Below are 19,351 nucleotides of genomic sequence, written 5' to 3' on the forward strand. Positions count from 1 at the left end.
CAGCTATTTTCTATGGGAACTGACACAGGGTTATCTTTTATTCATGCGCTACCCTTGACTTGTTTCGCGGCCTCGTTCCACGTATGTATTCTAAGAAATGAGATTCTCTACTGGTACTTTTGTCGAAACCTTCTTGACAGTACATCTTTATACTTATTTGTGATCAGAAATTTTTAAGTTCATATATGTTATTGGCTGGCTTGGGGAATTTCACCGAAGAAGTCTCCGCTGAGAGACGAGAGTCTCCGGTCGAGGGACGAGGTGGCCAAATTGAACTCGAATTTAAAAACTGTTGCGAATGGTTTTGCTTTCTGGCGCGAACAGTGTACGCGAGCCCACTTCGTTCAAGCTGCGGTTGGCCTCAAACGACATGCGTACAAACTCCTGTTGTCTGGTGGGACATGGTACGATCGGTACGATGTACAAAATTGTATTGTTTGCGGTGTGTACAAGTGAACGAATGACCAACTTCACAATGGAAATAATTGGATTTTACTCTATATGGCAGTGTTTGTGCCATATGGCGCCACGTTTGAAAAAGTATCACGTATATAGCCGCATTTATGTTCAAGAATTCCGTCAGTCGCTTACCGTGAGGATGGAAAGTGGAAGTCTTGGCGACGTCGCCGAGGCAAACGACCCGCCAAAACTCCACAGAGTTATTTCGCCTTCATTAGACCCGAACAAATCTTGGTATGCGTTAAATTCCACTTTATGCGATTGCAAACCTTCTAGGTTTTGTACGCTTGGTTATGCGCGAGTGTTTCCCAACGAGTATCGTCAAATCAACCTGGATGATCTTTGCTCGGCCGATGGCGTTCCAGCGTCGGCGACTTGGTTTTCAGACTCTGGGCGAAGAAACGAGAAAGTGTATGTGGCTTCCGCATTTGGCCTTACGGTAGGAATACTGCGCCAGAAATCACTTGCGGACGTCCAATTTATCCGATCGAACGAGTTTCAAGCGTTGGCAGCGTGGGTTAACGCTTTCGATCTTAATCAGAACGGAGTCCAGCCCTCGAGCTCTATTGAAAGCCCGTCACAGAAACCTGCCCCAGAAATAATTCCACCTTCGAAGGTAAATTTGGTTCTGGGGAATGGAAAAAGTGAGTATCTGCCGCCCACTCCACCGAGTACTCCAAGCCCGCCAAATTTCAAAAGAGCGCGCGCGGGCAACTGGCCATGTCCCGCCAAAACCTGAAAAGAAGCTTAAGAGGACACTGTCCGAACTCAGGGCCGATGAGGATCTTTCTCCTGCCTCCAAAAAACGAAAGATCCGTGAAACTTCTGTGAAATTGATGGAACAAATGAAAACACTTTGTGAAGCCGAAGGCGAGTCGATTGGTTCCGTTCTTGGACAGTGCTGCCTACTCACCAAAAAAGTTGGTCGAGATGCCCGAGAATTGTTTAGCACAGTTATGGAAACAGTCGTGCAAGAGAAAGGGGTCAAAGTGGCATTTTCGAAGCTCATTCCAGAAGACGTGTGGGAAGAGAAGCTAAAGTCAATGAGAGTGCCAGACTGGATTTACCTGCTTTTCAAGCTAAAGAGTAGGATTTCAGACCGTTCCTGGCAAGACTTAATTAACCTTACAAGGCTAGGAAGAACAGGGGTAAGAATTATCAGTGTCAAATTTCTTCTTGAATAACTACGAGTAGCCATATGGTATATTTTTGTATGCTGCAAAGAGTGGGGGTAGGGTTTGAGAAGGGGTTGGGGGGGGGGGGAGGGTGGCTTGTTTTGTAGTAGAGGTGTTAAGTACATGTTTCATGTTATTCAAAATTGGCCATTTTTTAATGACTTTTGGGTTAAAATTCAAACCCTGCATTTCCTTGATAGTTAGCATGAGTTTTTTCAAAGCAATGCAATTGTGGTCTTGCCAACAACCTCAGTCGGCCTTTTTGGTGCCCAGGTTAGATTATGATTTAATAGTTTTTGGTTATAAGCAGCTCTGAAAATTTACAACAATCATTTTGAAGTTCCATTTTTGTGGCCCATTTGCCATCAAGTTTTCCTGCCAGCATTTGTAGAGTTTTAGGTGTGATCCTTTGTTTATGATTTTTAAAATTTTTTAGCAGTCTATTATCTTGTATCAGGAAAGAGCCACAATATACATGTCTTAGTATTAAAGAATATATCATTTTGCATTTTGTAATCTCTTCTCATTCATTGGCAGAAAACATCAGACGGGGACTTAATACCAATAAAAAACAACATTGAAGCATTGCGAAAGGGGCAGCTTGACGTGGTAAGAAGTCTCATTGGGATCAAGGAAATCCCTTCTGAATTTCCTGGCTTTGAAGTCAACCTGAAGAGTGCTGCCATTTGGGCAATCAGGGACATGCATCTTCATGGCTCAGTCCCGAATGAAGTTGTCTTCAATTTAAAGATTGATGGCCGTCCTTTCTTTGGTAAGTGCATATGCATTCTGTATTTTAACTGCATGTTTTCTGTCTCCCTTGTTATTTGGTCTCTTTTATGACAGGCTGTTTAGTTCTTCCACAGTTAAGAGTTCCCTGCTAATTAGCACTTCTTCCATGAATATGCAAATAATTGTTATACATATGGGAGTGAGTGATGGGTTTTGCAGGGGTTTTATTAGAAGCAGGCAACTGGCAACAAATGCTGCCTACTTTATCAGAATTTACTTCTTACCACCGCCTAAGGGTTACACTAGAAGCCAGCAAGCTGCAAAAATCGCCGCCTACTTTGTCAGAATTTATGTCTTACTGCTGCCTACTTTGGCTGTATTTTCACTCAAATGATTGAAAAAATTCATCAGTTTGCCACGTACGTTAGTCAGCTCCATGAAGACATGTATTTCAAAACTTATTGAAAACCCTGGGTTTGAACGATGACAGAGTTACTTCGATGGTTGAAACCGTAGATAAAAGGTCTTCAAAAATGAGCACCATTGCAAAATGATATTTAGAAGATAATAAACATGATATTGCCTCCATTTTGCTTCAAACATGTGCACTGATATTTGTCCTTTGACATTACCTGTTTATCGAAGAACACAGTCTACCTTTCAGCTTATTCTGGAAAATCTGTTTGGTTCACTTCTCAAAAATATTGTCTGGTGACAAATATCAGTACATATTTTGCACCAAATTGAGGCTATTGTTTTTATGATATTTCTAATACTTTTTAATTCTAGGCAAAAATCAAGTGGCTATTGGTATGGTGGCACTTGATGCCAAACACCAGTCAAGTCAAAGTGCAAAATCAGTCTACCCACTTGCTATTGCCAATTGCAAAGAAAAGAGGTCAGTAAAATGTTTCCTTTATGTAACACTGTACATTTTCTCATACATTTGAGATTTCGGATTTCAACACATTAAGGTTAGGGTTAGTAAATAAATGCAAGGTTTCAAGACAATGTGGTTAGTAAGTGTTTTATTTTCTGTGTATTTTGTTTGTTAGAGAGGATCTTAGAAAGCTTTTTGACAGTCTCAACAAATGGAAGAGTGAGCTTAAACAAAATGGTATTCTGGTAGATGGCAAGCACTACCATGTTAAGTTTAAAGGTACTTTTTGTTCATACAATAGACAGTATTTTATTTGTTTTTAATTGCTTACATTACAACTGCTTAATTAGTATGGAACTGATGACGTATATGCTATGGCACATGTAGTTACATGTTTCTGTCTTCAAGATTACTGGCTGCAATGGTGTGTTCATGAATCTTGTTTGAACTTCAAGATGTTGTTTGGGGGTAGCTGTTTAAGTGAAAATGTCTAAATCTAGCTTGTTTTTCTTGTTATTTTTGTATTATTTACAGTGTTTTGGTAATACAGTGCATCCCTGTGAATACCACCACCAACAGGCCATGGAAATAGTATCATAGTATCATTCAATATCATTTTTCAAGTACTGCATTTGTTTTGTCAGGTCAATATTTAATGGGTGTTTGGTTCAAGTGGCGGTACTAATGGGGTAAAATAATTATTATAAAATGGGTTGGGATTTTAGAATGTGGCCATTGGCTGCATTAGTGCAATAGCTGCAATAACAGGGTTCTAATAAGAAAATCTACCGGTGTTTCACCAGGACCATAAAAACTGACCCCAATAACAAGGTGGCCTCAAGGCAGTACTCTACTGTATGCACATACATTTACACATACAACCTACTTATGAGTGTTTGAATTTCCAATACATATTTTGTAAGAAGCTGATTTTTTTCTGTTTTCTTCAATATTGCTAGTTACTTTGGATTACAAGGGCTTGATCTTGCTTTGGGAGAAGGTTGGAGATGATGATTTTATCCTCGGTGGTCAAGGACTGGCGGTTGAGTTTTGTATTTTCTGTTTAGCAATGAGGGTAGGTTTATAATTCAGTAATTGAAGAAGTAGAATAATTTGCACGCAATGCTGTTTTTCTTAGAAACTGTCCAATAATGTAAAAATATCCAAAAAGAAGAAAAAAGCTGTAAACACTACATGTAGAAACCCCAAAAAAACACCAAACGTTTTTGAGAACTTGAAAATTACTTACATTCAGGTTCTTTCAATTTTAGTTTTTTCAGCTTATTTTATGGAATTCATATATATGTATTTTACACAACAAAATGTCTCTGTCTACAAATGAGAGTTTCAAGGAGGCAAAGAATCACAAAAGCAATATAACATTGCTAACAAGTACCGTTACTAGCTGTTCAGATTACCTTTTCCTTGCATGACTATTTTCAGTTGTAACAACTGTGAATGGATGAGCTGTCTTTTGCAAACGTTCTAACAGTGTTTGCTGTGTTTTTACATTAACCCAGGCTTGTGATTGTGACTTGGGGAGCCATGAGATTTGCCTTGAACACTTCCTTCAAACAAAGGCTAACATTGGCGGGTAAGTTTTAAGAAATTATTTTGTGCATCATGGAAACCAAGTTAACTGGAATTTCCAAATATCACTGCACAGTCCCCATCTCACATCAGTAACATCGTGGATTTACTGTACGTGTTGCTTATATGTTTATAATTGTACATCCTTTTTGACTTTTACTTTTGACTAGTTTCAAAGGAATGAGAGATGATCTCACATGTATTCTTGACGAGGACTTGTCTTCACATTGTCTGTGTGCATTGCATTGCGAGATGCAAAATACTGAGCAAATTCTGAAAAGTGTGGGACTTCTTGCCTATGAAATAAGCTCACTGCCAGAGTGCAATGCAGAACTTGCCAGATATGGCCCTGACAACTTTTATGGGGATCGAATCACTGTAAAGGTCAAATCTGGACAGAAAACAGCTGTTGGGAGAAATAATATCAAGTTTGCCTCTTGTTCAGGTCAGTGATCCCATAAACAATTTTATACATTGCATTATTATTTCCTTGATTGTTAATTTCTTAATCTAGACACCTAGTTCTTGCCTAAAACAGGTTAGTCATCCATGTCTGCAGTAAGATTGATTCATGATACACTGTAAGTCTTTTTCACCCTTTATTTTGATGATCCCTTGACTCAAGCCCTTTAAGGCACAGTGATAGTACTGTAATACTGAACAGTATTTCACAAAAGACAATGCTGATATTTTTTTAATCCTGGATTAAGTATGAACTGGGTTTCAAATAATTAAAGGCTGGGTTATAGTTGCTTAACTTCACTGTCTCTCTCTTTTGGATTGCAGACATGTCCATTTTTCCCTTACACTTCCATAGAAAGGTTTTTCACATGGCCAGTTTGACAGTGAACTGTTCTGGTCGGCTTACTTTCTTTGATAACAATTGCTTATTGTTTGTTTGTTTGTTTGTTTTTTTCAGGAAGCACAGAACGCCAAATCTTAAATGACATTGAGGATATAGTGGATAAATCTCTGCCATCTAAAAAGCTCGAAGCTCACTTTAAAGATGCTGAAGCTGCCAAACTGTGCATCCTCAACAAAATAACTTTTTGCGAGGCACGGCAAAGGGTAATTTGTTTGGTCTTTGTTATGCAACACTTAGCACCAATTCATAAAGGGATAAATTATAATACAAATTATTTATTTGCATTTCTGAGCAAACTGCAACGTACTAAAGTTGGATGTAAGCTCTAATAAATGGTATGTGCATCTTACTGTCAACCTTTGTCATAAATAATCCACACTCTATCTTTGATGGATCAAAGATAGGTTAACACAGCAGCATAATAGGAGCAAAAATCAATTTTTACTGTTGGTACTACACTGTACAAATCGGTAAAGCTTAAAATACTATTTTCTTTTGCTTGGCAGTACTATAGTGAGATGTTGGAGAGTGGGATTTTTGTCAGAGATTTTGGAACAAGACTTAAAGAAATTCAATTGGCTAGATCAGGTCAGTAATTAAAAGAACAGAATGTGTTGCTGAGGCAGAACCTTAATATGACGATGTATTATTTTTGCTGTTAAGGACGGTGCCTACTAATTAATATTTTTGCCCTCGTGTGTGATTATGCAGGAAATGTAGATCTTAACAAGTGTTATTAAAATCCAAAAAGAAAATTGGAGGTAACCACGCATTTTTCAAAGATAATTCATGAACAATATTTGTACAAAGCTTTAAAATATAAAGCAATGTATGGCATTCTTTCTCAAATTGAAACTTGATTAGCTCTGAAAAATGCATGGTTACCCCCAATTTTCTTTTTGGATACCAAGAGTACTTACTAAGATCTACTTTCTCCGGATAGTTTTAAACCGCACAAAAATATCCCTGTATTAGTAAGCATCACCGATAGGAAATCCGAGTATCTCAAGATGCACAGAACGTATGCGCAAAGTTATGATTACTGGTATCGATTTGTTCATCCCCATTCTTTTTAATGTAGATGTTGCACAGGAGATTGAAAGACAAAACAAATTTTGGCGTGAAAAGGGAAAAGAGATTGAAAATGAATTCAAAAAGCTGTACAAACCCCAGCCTGCTCCAAAACTGAAAAAAAAAGGGAAGACAAAGCAGATGTTGAATGAGAGAAATAAAGAGCTCAGTTCCTATGCTGCTGCTCTCACAAAGGAATTAATGATCAAGGTGAGCCTTCAAGACCATCTTTTCATTTCTTTCCTTTGTCTTTTCCATTGTTCTCTTTGTTTACCATTCCCTTTAATCATGAAGAGCAGGATGCATAAAAAGGCTCATTCAATAACAATCACAGTCATAATAATGGTTAAAACTGATAATCGTAAAAAGTATTTAAACAGGTGACTTTTACAGTTATTTAGCTTTTGCCATGCAGCATGAACACAGGTGTGGTTTTTACAGGTGTGCTCTATGTGGAAGGAAATAGCAGAAATCATAAGAGACCGGGAATTTAGTGAAGATGAAGAACATCTCATTGACATATTTGATATACAGGTACATCCATTTTAAATAATTATTGTTAAGTTTGTTTTCGTGTGATTTTTTTTCTGCAGGCAGGTCTAAAAATGAGGCTACTTTAAAAAGCTAGTACAATAATTATTGTTTGTATCAAGTTTGTTTTGTCTTATTAGTCCCTTTGCCATTAGGTACTTGGTAGTTTACGTGTAAGTTTTCCATTTGTCATTGGATTTGTATGTAGGTCCTTGGCATGCAAAAGTTATACATTGCAGGTACATTTGTTCCCTTAATTATGAAATGGTTAGTCACCTGTGTAGTGAACAGAAATTCGCTCTATACCTTATAGTGCAAAGAATGAGGTTTTCTTCTCCTGGAACTGTTTGGCACAAGTCTTGGGACTGGTGATTATGGCCATTTGACAGTGGAACATGTCCCAATGTTATTCAGAATCCATAGAACATTACGAGACCTCTCAAATCAAGGATTTGAATCTGGACATAAACTGCAAAGACAACTGTATTCAAGAGCAACCTCTCATGATGCATCTGGCAAGATTTCCTCATGTAAGTTATAGATGTATGAATAGCCTGTTTTCTTTAGTTTTTTCAAACTCATTTCGTAATGTACTAACTTAAAACAACACCAGTCTGAATTATGTTGCTGTTGTGCAAATGTGGTCTTAAGAAAAACAGTAGAATTTATGATTTTATTTCTTCATAATGATTTCCTCGATAGCTTACTTTTAAAATGAGAAGATATATAACAAACTTGAGAGCATATTTAAGCAAACTTCCAGACAACTGAAAGTGATCTTCACTCATATTTTGACCTTCATCTGTTGTTTAGCAATTTGACAAAACACTATCACAATTGATTCACGTCTTCACAATGAAATAAATGGTTTCATACTATCAGAAGAAAAAAAAAGGTTTGTTTATCACACTGAAAACCAATTACGACTACAGCAAAGGCAAAATTTCGTCAAAGTTAATAAGGGGGTCAGATAAATTATGTTTTAGATCCCTTAGTAAAGTATGTATTTCAATCATCTCTGTTTTATGTGGTGAAAATAAACATTGCTCCTTTATTCTTGTATTTCTTCACTTAACATCATACAACTTGTTTTGTCCTGAGAGTGAAAGATTAACAATTTGATTCTTATTGTTATTTATTTCAGCTGACCAAATTATTTCCCACTGGTACCTTGAGTTGCTTCTGGGTATGAGGCTTTCCTTTAGACAGGCTTGCCGATGCATCATTTCAGGTATCTTTTACTTCTTAGTCAATGTCAATTCCCTTTGAGTTTAATTTTATGTCTCAAACCAGCTGAGGGAATAGCACTGCACACTAATGACTTCACAACTTTTGATCCCCCAGTGTTCCTCAGACAAACAAAGGGCTCTCCGTTACATCAATGTATGACAAAGTGGTGTTGGCAAGCACTTAGGAGCCTTAACAATTTGGCCACAAAGTTATGGCCAGGCTGACTCAGAACTTGAGAGAACGTAAACGTTTGTTGGCGATTTTGAAGAGTTATTTGCTCAGTTTAAATCTAAAGTTTTCTCAAACAGACTGAATGCTTCTTTTCAATTTCGGGCCACTTTTTTCAATATCTAGAATCTGTGCTCCAATTAATGGTGAAGCAGCTGTGTTCCATATCTGCCATTGTTCAATCCTTGCAAAAGGCAAGGTCACAAATACCACTGTTCTGGCCTTTTTTGTTGTTCTTGATGCATTGCCTTCATGGAAAACCTTTGGGCTAACTAAAATTGGGTTCCGAGTCATGTGGGGGTCTCATGCAGCAAATTTATTTTTGGTGATAGTGCACCTCATTGTAATGGTTTAAATTGATTTCAGTTAATTTAAATAACAACAATAAATATTATTTTCTTGTTTTTGCTTCATGTAGGAAAAACTTTCTACTACAGAGGCTGTGGATGGCGACCCAAAAAAATGGGCTGGACAACGGAAGATAAAGCCTGGATAAACAGAATGAACAAACTTTTTGATGATTTATTTGGGCTTGACTTCTGCCAGTTTGACGATACAGAAACTAAGCACCGTATTCTTGTGCCTGGCCAGCTTCCTGTCAGGATGTATGACCATGATGAGTGGGAAAAAAATGCTGGAAAAGTGATGGTGAAGGATGATGGAGAAGATGACGGCACCACCAAAGAAAGTATGAATGCTGAAACTGTCAAAAAAGTCAATGTGGAAGAAGATGCTCAAGAAGAAGATGACAGAAGTGTCAAACAAACTGAGAATGCTGAAATTGTCAATGTGGGAGAAGAGGCTCAAGAAGAAGATGACAGCAGTGTCAAACAAACTGAAAATGCTGAAACTGTCAATGTGGAAGAAATACAAGAAGAAGGTGATAGCACTGCAAAACTAACTGAGAATGCTGAAACTGTAGGAGAAGAAGATAACAGCGCTTCCAAACAAAGTGAAATAAAAGAGAATGCTGAGTCTGAACTAGCCAGATTTTCTGACTTGAAGAACCTAACTCGGGCTGAATTAGCAGCATTGAAGTTTCCTGATGTGGCATTCATTACAGAAAATGAAGTAACAGTATTTCGACCTCAAACTACAGCAGTAGAGATTGGGGACCCCATCCTTGCCAAACAGCGTCCTGGAGAAGCAATCTTGCAGCATGCATGTAAACTGCTCCAAGCTTCAACAATTAACAGTGATTCTGTTGACAGTGAAGATGAAGATGAAGATGAAGTCGTCGTAAATCTTGGAAGAATTGGCTGCTACACAAGAAAGGGAATCCAGGTTTTCCAAACCATGTGCAGGTTGTCAACAGAAGCAGGAAAAGTAAATGAAGAAAGAAAGTGGCTTTCACAGACGACTTCTGTGCCAGGTGTCAGTATGGTAGAAGAATTACTCTTCAACACAAGGCCCCATGATGAGGTTTCAAGATATCGTGACTTTATTCTGGATGTCTCAGATTTTAGAACACTGGCATGTGAGCGCTATGTCAATGGCTTCACAATTGATGTTGTTTCCTTCAAGTTTCTTGAAAGAACAAAACATTCAGGAATATTTATCTTCCCTCCTTCAGTCAATTGTGGGCAAAGCAAGGGGTGGAGTTCTTCAAGCATAAGGTCAATTCCTTCTTTCCCCAGTGCCAAGTAGCAGATGCTATGTGCATTTTAACACCAGTGCATTTTGAAAGACCTCAACACTGGGGACTTCTCTGTTTTGATGTGTGCAGCAGAACTGTTTTCTTTGATGATGGTTTAAAGATTAGCCTTCATAGTGATACCTTGCGCATTGTTCAAAACATGCTGTGTGCGTTCAAGGCTATGTCTGATGGGGCCATTTCAGAGCAACACTGGAACAAGTCTTGTTTAAGACTTCCTTTGCCACGAATTAATATGCCCATGCAGCCGAAAAGTGGAATTGGCGCAGGTAGCTGTGGAGTTGGTGTAATGCTCGCTATAAGGGACATCATTGTATCTGGAAACTGCTGTCCAACATTTAATTGGAGATTTGAGAACATGGCAAGTCTTCGCAAAGAGTTGATGGCACTCATTGTTCAGTGGAGAAATGAGGAGGTAAGTATACTCTGAATTATGAGATGTGTTATCACTGTCCTTCTACCTAGATTCTTGTCTTTTTTCGTGCAATTAACATTTTCCATAATGAACTATCCGTTACGATACACCTCATTAGGTATCGTGACTGGAATACATTATAATATTATGGTAAGGAAGTCAGTAGTTATTAAGTTATAGGCTAACGGCAGTATTCCTTTCATATTTAAGTTATTTTCAGTTCACTCTAGCAGACTTTTAGCATGTGTTTTAATTGTTGCTTTCTTTTTATCTTTTGTCAATGTTACCCACACAAAAAAATCTGTATGAGATGTTATTACAGAATCTCCATGAAGTTGTTCCTAAATTAGTAGACTGATAATTTTCCTGTCTTTGTAAAAATAATATATTAAGTACAAATCATGGACTAAAATTAGTTAATTCTTTCCCTTTTAGTGTTTGATGTGATGTCTTCTACCGGCTAAAAGATATTCCCCAGTATTCAGAAATCAAGACGTGTAATGAAAAAAGAGAAAGACAGGCCCTCCAATCATTATGAGACGAAATATGCCTAAAAGAAGAGATTCCATCGATTGTCAATCCTCCTGGGGAAAAAAAGAAACAAACAAACGGCTCTTTTAAGAGCCACCACTCATCGCAAAAGTCATGATCAACATAGTCACTAACTGTGAACTGGGGGAAATGTTATGTTTGTGGTGGGCCATTTGGTAATGTCATGAGGTTCTTGAACTCCTAAGTGCGATTTTGAAATGCAACAGAAACACTAGGTGGCACGCCCGTGATTCTGTGAGTTGGAATGTTGTGACATTATGAAATGATTGGTTAGCTGCTTTGAACCTGGGGAAATGTTATGTTTGTGGTGAGTCATTTGGTAATGTCATGAGGTTCTTGAACTCCTAAGTGCGATTTTGAAATGCAACAGAAACACTAGGTGGCACGCCCGTGATTCTGTGAGTTGGAATGTTGTGACATTATGAAATGATTGGTTAGCTGCTTTGAACCTGGGGAAATGTTATGTTTGTGGTGAGTCATTTGGTAATGTCATGAGGTTCTTGAACTCCTAAGTGCGATTTTGAAATGCAACAGAAACACTAGGTGGCACGCCCGTGTTTCTGTGAGTTGGAATGTTGTGACATTACGAAACGATTGGTTAGCTGCTTTGAACCTGGGGAAATGTTATGTTTGTGGTGGGCCATTTGGTAATGTCATGAGGTTCTTGAACTCCTAAGTGCGATTTTGAAATGCAACAGAAACACTAGGTGGCACGCCCGTGATTCTGTGAGTTGGAATGTTGTGACATTATGAAATGATTGGTTAGCTGCTTTGAACCTGGGGAAATGTTATGTTTGTGGTGAGTCATTTGGTAATGTCATGAGGTTCTTGAACTCCTAAGTGCGATTTTGAAATGCAACAGAAACACTAGGTGGCACGCCCGTGATTCTGTGAGTTGGAATGTTGTGACATTATGAAATGATTGGTTAGCTGCTTTGAACCTGGGGAAATGTTATGTTTGTGGTGAGTCATTTGGTAATGTCATGAGGTTCTTGAACTCCTAAGTGCGATTTTGAAATGCAACAGAAACACTAGGTGGCACGCCCGTGTTTCTGTGAGTTGGAATGTTGTGACATTACGAAACGATTGGTTAGCTGCTTTGAACCTGGGGAAATGTTATGTTTGTGGTGGGCCATTTGGTAATGTCATGAGGTTCTTGAACTCCTAAGTGCGATTTTGAAATGCAACAGAAACACTAGGTGGCACGCCCGTGATTCTGTGAGTTGGAATGTTGTGACATTATGAAATGATTGGTTAGCTGCTTTGAACCTGGGGAAATGTTATGTTTGTGGTGAGTCATTTGGTAATGTCATGAGGTTCTTGAACTCCTAAGTGCGATTTTGAAATGCAACAGAAACACTAGGTGGCACGCCCGTGATTCTGTGAGTTGGAATGTTGTGACATTATGAAATGATTGGTTAGCTGCTTTGAACCTGGGGAAATGTTATGTTTGTGGTGAGTCATTTGGTAATGTCATGAGGTTCTTAAACTCCTAAGTGCGATTTTGAAATGCAACAGAAACACTAGGTGGCACGCCCGTGATTCTGTGAGTTGGAATGTTGTGACATTATGAAATGATTGGTTAGCTGCTTTGAACCTGGGGAAATGTTATGTTTGTGGTGAGTCATTTGGTAATGTCATGAGGTTCTTAAACTCCTAAGTGCGATTTTGAAATGCAACAGAAACACTAGGTGGCACGCCCGTGATTCTGTGAGTTGGAATGTTGTGATATTACAAAATGATTTCAATCATTCAGGAACAAAAGGTGTTTCAGTGTTCCCTTAATTAGAATTATTTCAATCTTCTTTGTTATTATTATTATTATTATTTTACATTTCAGGTTAAGATTCCATTGTGGCCAAGGCCTTATTGCCAATTTATATACCACCTGATATACAACTGCAGATTGTAAGTAGTTGTTCACCTCCAATTTGTGATAGCACCTTCTGGTAAGTACAAATGCTACAATGATAATCAGTGGTGTAGAATGGTGTTTTAAAAATGTTGAGTCTTGGCAAATTTTAGGGCTCGCAAAATCAAGGCTTTGCAAATTGGAGTCTTGGAATCTTAAGCTTGCAAAACTAAGGGTTAGGGTTAGAGTTAACCCTAAGTTCAAACAAATACAGAAACTTAAATATTTTATCAATCAATAATGAAGAACTTAAAAATGCTCTTTGTATATAAGTTCACTCAGGGTTCTACAGGTCATGGATAACCTTGAAAGTCATGAAATTTATTATTTCAATTTCTAGGCCTAGAAAGTTATGGAGTTTAAGTGAAGGTCATGGAACATCATGGAAAGCAATGTGCTTTTGGCTAAATAAAAAGGCAAAAAGAAGAAAAATTGAATCAACTAAACACAAGAAACAGGCCCTAACTTCATTAGAAATATACAGAAGCACACATATTATGCATTATATTGCAGAAAAATACATGAAATGATGGAATACTAGTAAAGGTCATAGAAAGTCATGACAATTTAAAAGATTTAACGAGTAAAAACCCTGTCACTGAATTTCATAACATTTATTTGGTGCAATATACATTAGGATTTACACAAAATACAATATAATATGAGACCACTTAATTTTTGACAGGGTTTGTAACAAAATCACTTTCATGAAGCCCACAAAACTCGGGCGAAAATTCTTTGCAAAAATAAATGAACAATTTCAATGTTGATTTACTTCTGTTTTGGTTCTGCAACTTGGTCAAAAAAGAAGTAGTACTTTGCTAAAAGCCTTAGTATTGTCCATATACGGAAAAGAAAGTTACATGTTAGCTCAAAGATATCAGGTTTTTGTTTTCTTTCCTGGCAAGAATAACATCTCACTCATCTGAGGCATACTGTTAAAAGATTTGAAAAATCAAAATTCACATTTCTCAAGGAAAAATCTTATTACAAGCTGTCCATGGTCTGACATTTTATATAAGGCAGGCCACCATATCAATTCAACCTCCCTTGTGGCTCTACCCTTCCCTTGTCCAACTATCAGAGAGGTCTTTGATGACGGACGTTTCCTTTTGACTCCATGCTCATTTACTCTCTTCTTCGCACGAGCAATTTCCTCTTCAGCGGAAAGGGGGGCATTCGCTGTACCTTCATCTGCACGGTTGTTCCCACAAAACAGCATGGACTGGTCGAATGACACCTCCCCTTCATCCAGGGCTTCCAGGAAGTTATCAACATCGAACAGTTTGTACGAAATTTTTTCAGTGAGACTCTGGTAGCTCGGCTGGGACTTGTGGCAAACCAGTCTCACGCTATTCACTTGTGCTTTCATTGAGCCAATGAAGTATTCAAAGTACTTTTTCGGTACTTGGTGGCTGTCAATTTTCACCCATCTCCCTGAAAAGAAAAAATATATATATACATATATGTTCACAATCCTTGGCAGTTATTTAGCAATATTAAATAACACGTCAGAAAGCAATCTCTGCAAATTTTTAATGGAGGGCATCTTAATTTGAAACCCTTCAGGGCCATTTGGTATTTACACAGCTGCATCGACAGGACAAATTAGTGTTGTAACTGCAATTATTAAAGTTTCAGTTTGGTAATGGAGACTACCTAAAAATTTAGACCCTTCCAAGGCCTTTGTTTGACTTGTCACGCAACGCTTGTGTATGTTGCATGACAAACACAAACGTAACATTTTTATGAGATTAGTTTTATTTTCCATTTGACTTCTCTATCACGTAAGGCAATGTATAATTACTCCCAGACAAAGAAAAGGAATACATGATTGAACATTTTATTTACAGGTCTTCTCCATTGAAATGCTGGATCCGCAAGTAATTAATGTTCCGTTCTCCCCCCGCCCGCAATAAAAAACCCACTCCCCCTTTAAGAGGCTTGTAACTTCTGGTGTGATTTGACCTAATTTGAAAAAACATCATTGAGTTTACCTGGCAGTCGGGGATGAAATGTGGAACTCATTCTTTCAATAATTCCATCCAGCCACATCCGGTATCCCTGCTTGCTTTCTTGGTCGAGGTCTTCCAGTGGAATAGGGAGAGATGCTGGTGCTCCTTCCAGATCGAAGAGTTCCGGTTTAAGTGTGTCCTCACTTATGTCTTCATGCCTCTCTCGAACATGCTTCTTAAGAGAATAGAAAGTTTTAAAAACCTTTCTACATCCAGGGCATTTCGTTGTGTAACTCGACATGTCGCTACTCGGGTGAGATACGTAACAGTGATTGTGTAACTGCGTTTATTCCAGTTATGCTCTGTGGTTTGCTCATCTTATTGCTGATTGGTTACGTCTTCTAATACAATAGTAATTCTTTATATTTGGGCACTTGCGGTTGAAAAGCCAAGAGAAAAACCAGGAGTGTTTGCGAACTCCAATATATGACTATTGCCAGAAAGAAGAAAGTCGGGTATCAAGAACGAAGTTAGAAAACTCTACAGTTTGAAGTTAAAATAAATGGAAGGGCTTTGTTTTGTCTTGAGATAGAAAGGCAAGCCGAAATCACGTAGTCCTCCACCTTTGCGCAAGATTTAACAATTTCTGTTGTCGAGTTGGTTTCACTTCCGTTTTCGGCCCGTCACCAGGCACAACATCAACAAAGCAAGCTTAGCCCGTCCCCCAAGGCTACTGAATCGAAGTAAATCCTCGAGCAATAGGAGAGGTAGGAATAAAAAGGCTTCCCCCCCAAAAAAAGGAAAACAAAAAAACACGAATTGCAAAGGCGTTTTTTGAAAAATTTACTGTAACACCAAACAACTCATCCCCCACGAGCTAGTTGATCTCACCCCACCCTATCTGCCGAAGACTGCTCCGGTTACAAAACCGTGAAATCATGTCCGACGTTGGTGAATTGAAAGAGGGTAGATATCGATCTCGTCCACATTCCAAGGAGGAAAAAAAAAAGCAGAAGCGAGATTGGGAAAAAAGGCGAAAGGAAGAGAAGAGAAGAAAGAAGCGAGAGAAGAAACGGGCGAAAAATCAAGCGCCTTGTGTCAACAGGGCTCCTGAGGAAGATGCTAACCGTTTTGAAATCCATGCGAAAGAGTCTAATTATGAGGATGAAAAACCAGTGGCCAGCAAAAGGAAACAGCAACTGAATATCCCCGATGAAAGTTGTCGTCAGCGTATTGAGGACGAAGTCAGTTGCAGTAAAAGGAAGAAGCGGGAGGTGGAAACCATCAACGAAGGTGAACGTGGAAGGCCGGATATTTCCATTTCTAAAAGAGAAGTTGTCGGTGAAAAGCAGGCTCTGGGCGCTGGTACTCTTTCCAGGGGGAAGAAATTGCTTTCACTGGCGAAGCTAAAAAAAAGATCAGAGGTTTCCTCACAAAGTCATCTCCGTGTCTTCTGCAAGTCATCGATTAGGATTGGCAAGACTTTGGAGGATCGAAGAAAGCCGGAGGCGGTGCAAGAACTCGATGTGTCATTGTTGGTCAAAGTAAAAGAAAGTCCCATCGGTTCCGGAACAGTTGGTGACGTCTTTCTTGCCCGATACCGCGGCATGAAGGCAGTAATCAAGGAAATCAAAATGCGTGGCGCTTCAAATTCAAGTGAAAGTCAAAGATGCAAGCAAGAGGTGCTGCACGAAGGAAAAATGCTGCGCATGCTAGGAGAGCACCCGAACCTGCCGTTTCTTTTTGGTGTTGTAACACAGAGAGCTCCTTGCGCCCTTGTAATGCAGTTCCATGGGACAGGGGAAGAGAGTATTACCCTCCACAAAGTGGTAAAGGAAAGAATTTTTAATAAGCAGTTAACGGCTGAAGTGTTTACTGAAATTGCTCAAGCTCTTAGACATATTCACGCCAGGGAAATTGTGCACAATGATTTAAAGGCGAACAATGTTATTATTCAGCAAGAAGGTGAACATTATCGTCCCATAATTATCGACTTCGGAAAGAGTGAGGAGATCGTGAAATTGAAAGCGTACAAGATAAGTGCAGATTACCTGGCACCAGAAGTAATGGAAGGAAAAAAGCAAAGCCCAGCGAGCGATATTTTCTCATTCGGAAAGATGTTACAATTGTCTGTTTCCGGAAGAAGCTTTTTTCGTCTATTCACTGAAATAATTGTCATCGCGACTTCCCACCGTGCCGAGGACAGGCCCTCCGCAAATGACATTGTTTCAACTCTTAGAAATATTGTTCCGATCTCGGAAAAATAGTAGGATAACAACTGAACATTCGTCTTTTTGTTTTGGACTGCGGGATTGGCGTGAAGCTTTACTCCTATGACACTTAAATTCGAGCTGTAATGATTGCGGAGCCGCCTGAACCTCATTTAAAAATTCCTAAGTACAATGTAATTAATTTGCCGGATATTTTGCATAAGATACTGGTTATCACAATTCTTCAGACAAACTTTTCGAAGCTAAAGTTGCTTTTGTTCCCCATCTCCCTCAAAGTAAAAAAAAAAAAAAGATTTGCCTGTAACTTTGTCGCTAAACAGAATTTAATGAAGTAATTCAAACTAATTCATAGCATGACTTCACTTCGTGCCTCGATCAGGCCGTCCGCACACGCAAGTTGTTTATGCGCTGAACAAAATTATTTAGGTAGTGTAAAATTAAGCGAACGTTGCCGGGCTTTTCAATGCATGACGTTTACCGCGCGCGACTTCCGAATAAAACGCTTAACTGTTGTTGATGTGTGTTCTAGCTCAAAATAAAATGCATGCTGCGAGTGTTGAAAAAGGCAACCAGAGGACAAATTCCCTTGCGGCAGATTAGTTAATTAAATGTCACACGTTTGTGTAATTTGGAGATATAATTAAATATGGCGTCTGTAGCAACGATGGCTTCCAACAGTGAACCAAAAAGTATCCTATGCGGGTCCTCATGAACATCAGCCACATCATCCCTTGTTGGCCAATTGAATATTTCACCTGCATCAGCACCAAGCCTAACCCTGTGCAGAAATTTGAACTGTGCAAACTGACCCTGAATTTGAATAACCCTGCCAAAGTAGTAACAGCTAACATGGTCAACTGCATAATAATCATCTACTTTCAAGGTATTAGGAGGGATTGGTAATAATGAATTTCTGTGCAGTTCAAGGATCATGTAGAATCTTACATCAGAGATGCTCTGACTGTTGGGAAAAATCATAGGGCTTGTGCTAACAAGACTTCTAGCATACATGCATGCAAAAACACCACAGTCAAAGTCATTTCTTTGGCTCGGGATTTATCCGGGCTTGTTAGCAAAAAATGACCACTCTTCGATTTTCAGGTTACCATCAACCTCTTTCAGTAACTTGACAATTTTATCGATGGCTTTGTAGACTGTTGGTTTTATAAAGCTTCCCGGCACGCTGTCAAAGACCATCACACGCTGCAGTGGAGGCTGAACCACTAAAAGGAACCAGTGGCGGCTGCTATCAATGTTGCATTTTTACTTTGTGGCTTTTCATATGCAGTTCATATGCAATAAACTTTGAGTGGAAAACTGCTGTTTTATATGAAAACATCATTGGTCAATTAGGTAGAGTTGCATTTAAAGCAACTGGACAGTTGAGTTACTTTATAACTTTTTAGTCAGTGGATGAAATGTGTGACCATTTAAATGAACTGTGCTGAGGAATTTTATTATTTGGTGCCTTCTTTTTATAATTTTTCAAGTGGCAATGTTTCAAATTTTTCATCTTGGCATTTGCATGATGAAAGAAATATAATTACATGTATTAGCTACAGGTAGTTTCACCAGTTTTGTTGTACTGACTGTCATTTTAATTTAAACACGATTTACCTTATAGATTGCTGAAACACAACCTGGTTGCTGAACTTATGATAGAAAAATGATATCTCTTGTTAATGTAAACATCATAATTTTCAGTGAAATCATTATCAAAAGAGAATTTGCCTCCACAGAATTCCCCTCCACAACAAAATTTCTCCTCCACAACAAAATTTAATGAATCTCTCTTGGCTATAGTTTAAAATAAATTTTCTTTTCGAACATAATACAACTAACCCTTGACCTAAGAATTAGAAGATTTGAAA

At 38.6% G+C, this 19,351-nt stretch overlaps 2 protein-coding genes and 1 pseudogene across 2 annotated transcripts; 2 read left to right on the forward strand and 1 right to left on the reverse strand.

The window, feature by feature from the left end:
* Nucleotides 1-210: 210 nt before the first annotated feature.
* Nucleotides 211-11,397, forward strand: LOC138026069 (uncharacterized; annotated as a pseudogene).
* A 2,852-nt stretch (nucleotides 11,398-14,249) lies between these two features.
* On the reverse strand, nucleotides 14,250-15,550 carry LOC138026075 (uncharacterized). Its single transcript, XM_068873266.1, has 2 exons — nucleotides 15,292-15,550; nucleotides 14,250-14,731 (listed from the first exon to the last, which is right to left on the reverse strand). The coding sequence occupies exons 1-2, from the start codon at nucleotides 15,548-15,550 to the stop codon at nucleotides 14,250-14,252; spliced, it is 741 nt and encodes a 246-aa protein (XP_068729367.1).
* Nucleotides 15,551-16,187: 637 nt separating this feature from the next.
* On the forward strand, nucleotides 16,188-17,516 carry LOC138025412 (aurora kinase-like). The gene has a single exon (XM_068872629.1). The coding sequence runs from the start codon at nucleotides 16,188-16,190 to the stop codon at nucleotides 17,514-17,516; it is 1,329 nt and encodes a 442-aa protein (XP_068728730.1).
* Nucleotides 17,517-19,351: the final 1,835 nt, after the last annotated feature.

The sequence above is a fragment of the Montipora capricornis genome, chromosome 12 (genome assembly GCF_036669925.1).
Source record: "Montipora capricornis isolate CH-2021 chromosome 12, ASM3666992v2, whole genome shotgun sequence".
NCBI lineage: Eukaryota > Metazoa > Cnidaria > Anthozoa > Scleractinia > Acroporidae > Montipora > Montipora capricornis.

Coding starts and splice junctions, on each gene's coding strand:
- LOC138026075 (XM_068873266.1), bottom strand. CDS start 15,550: ATGTCGAGTTACACAACGAAATGCCCTGGATGTAGAAAGGTTTTTAAA. Junction 14,732..15,291: donor ATTTCATCCCCGACTGCCAG/GTAAACTCAATG, acceptor TTTTCTTTTCAG/GGAGATGGGTGAAAATTGAC.
- LOC138025412 (XM_068872629.1), top strand. CDS start 16,188: ATGTCCGACGTTGGTGAATTGAAAGAGGGTAGATATCGATCTCGTCCA.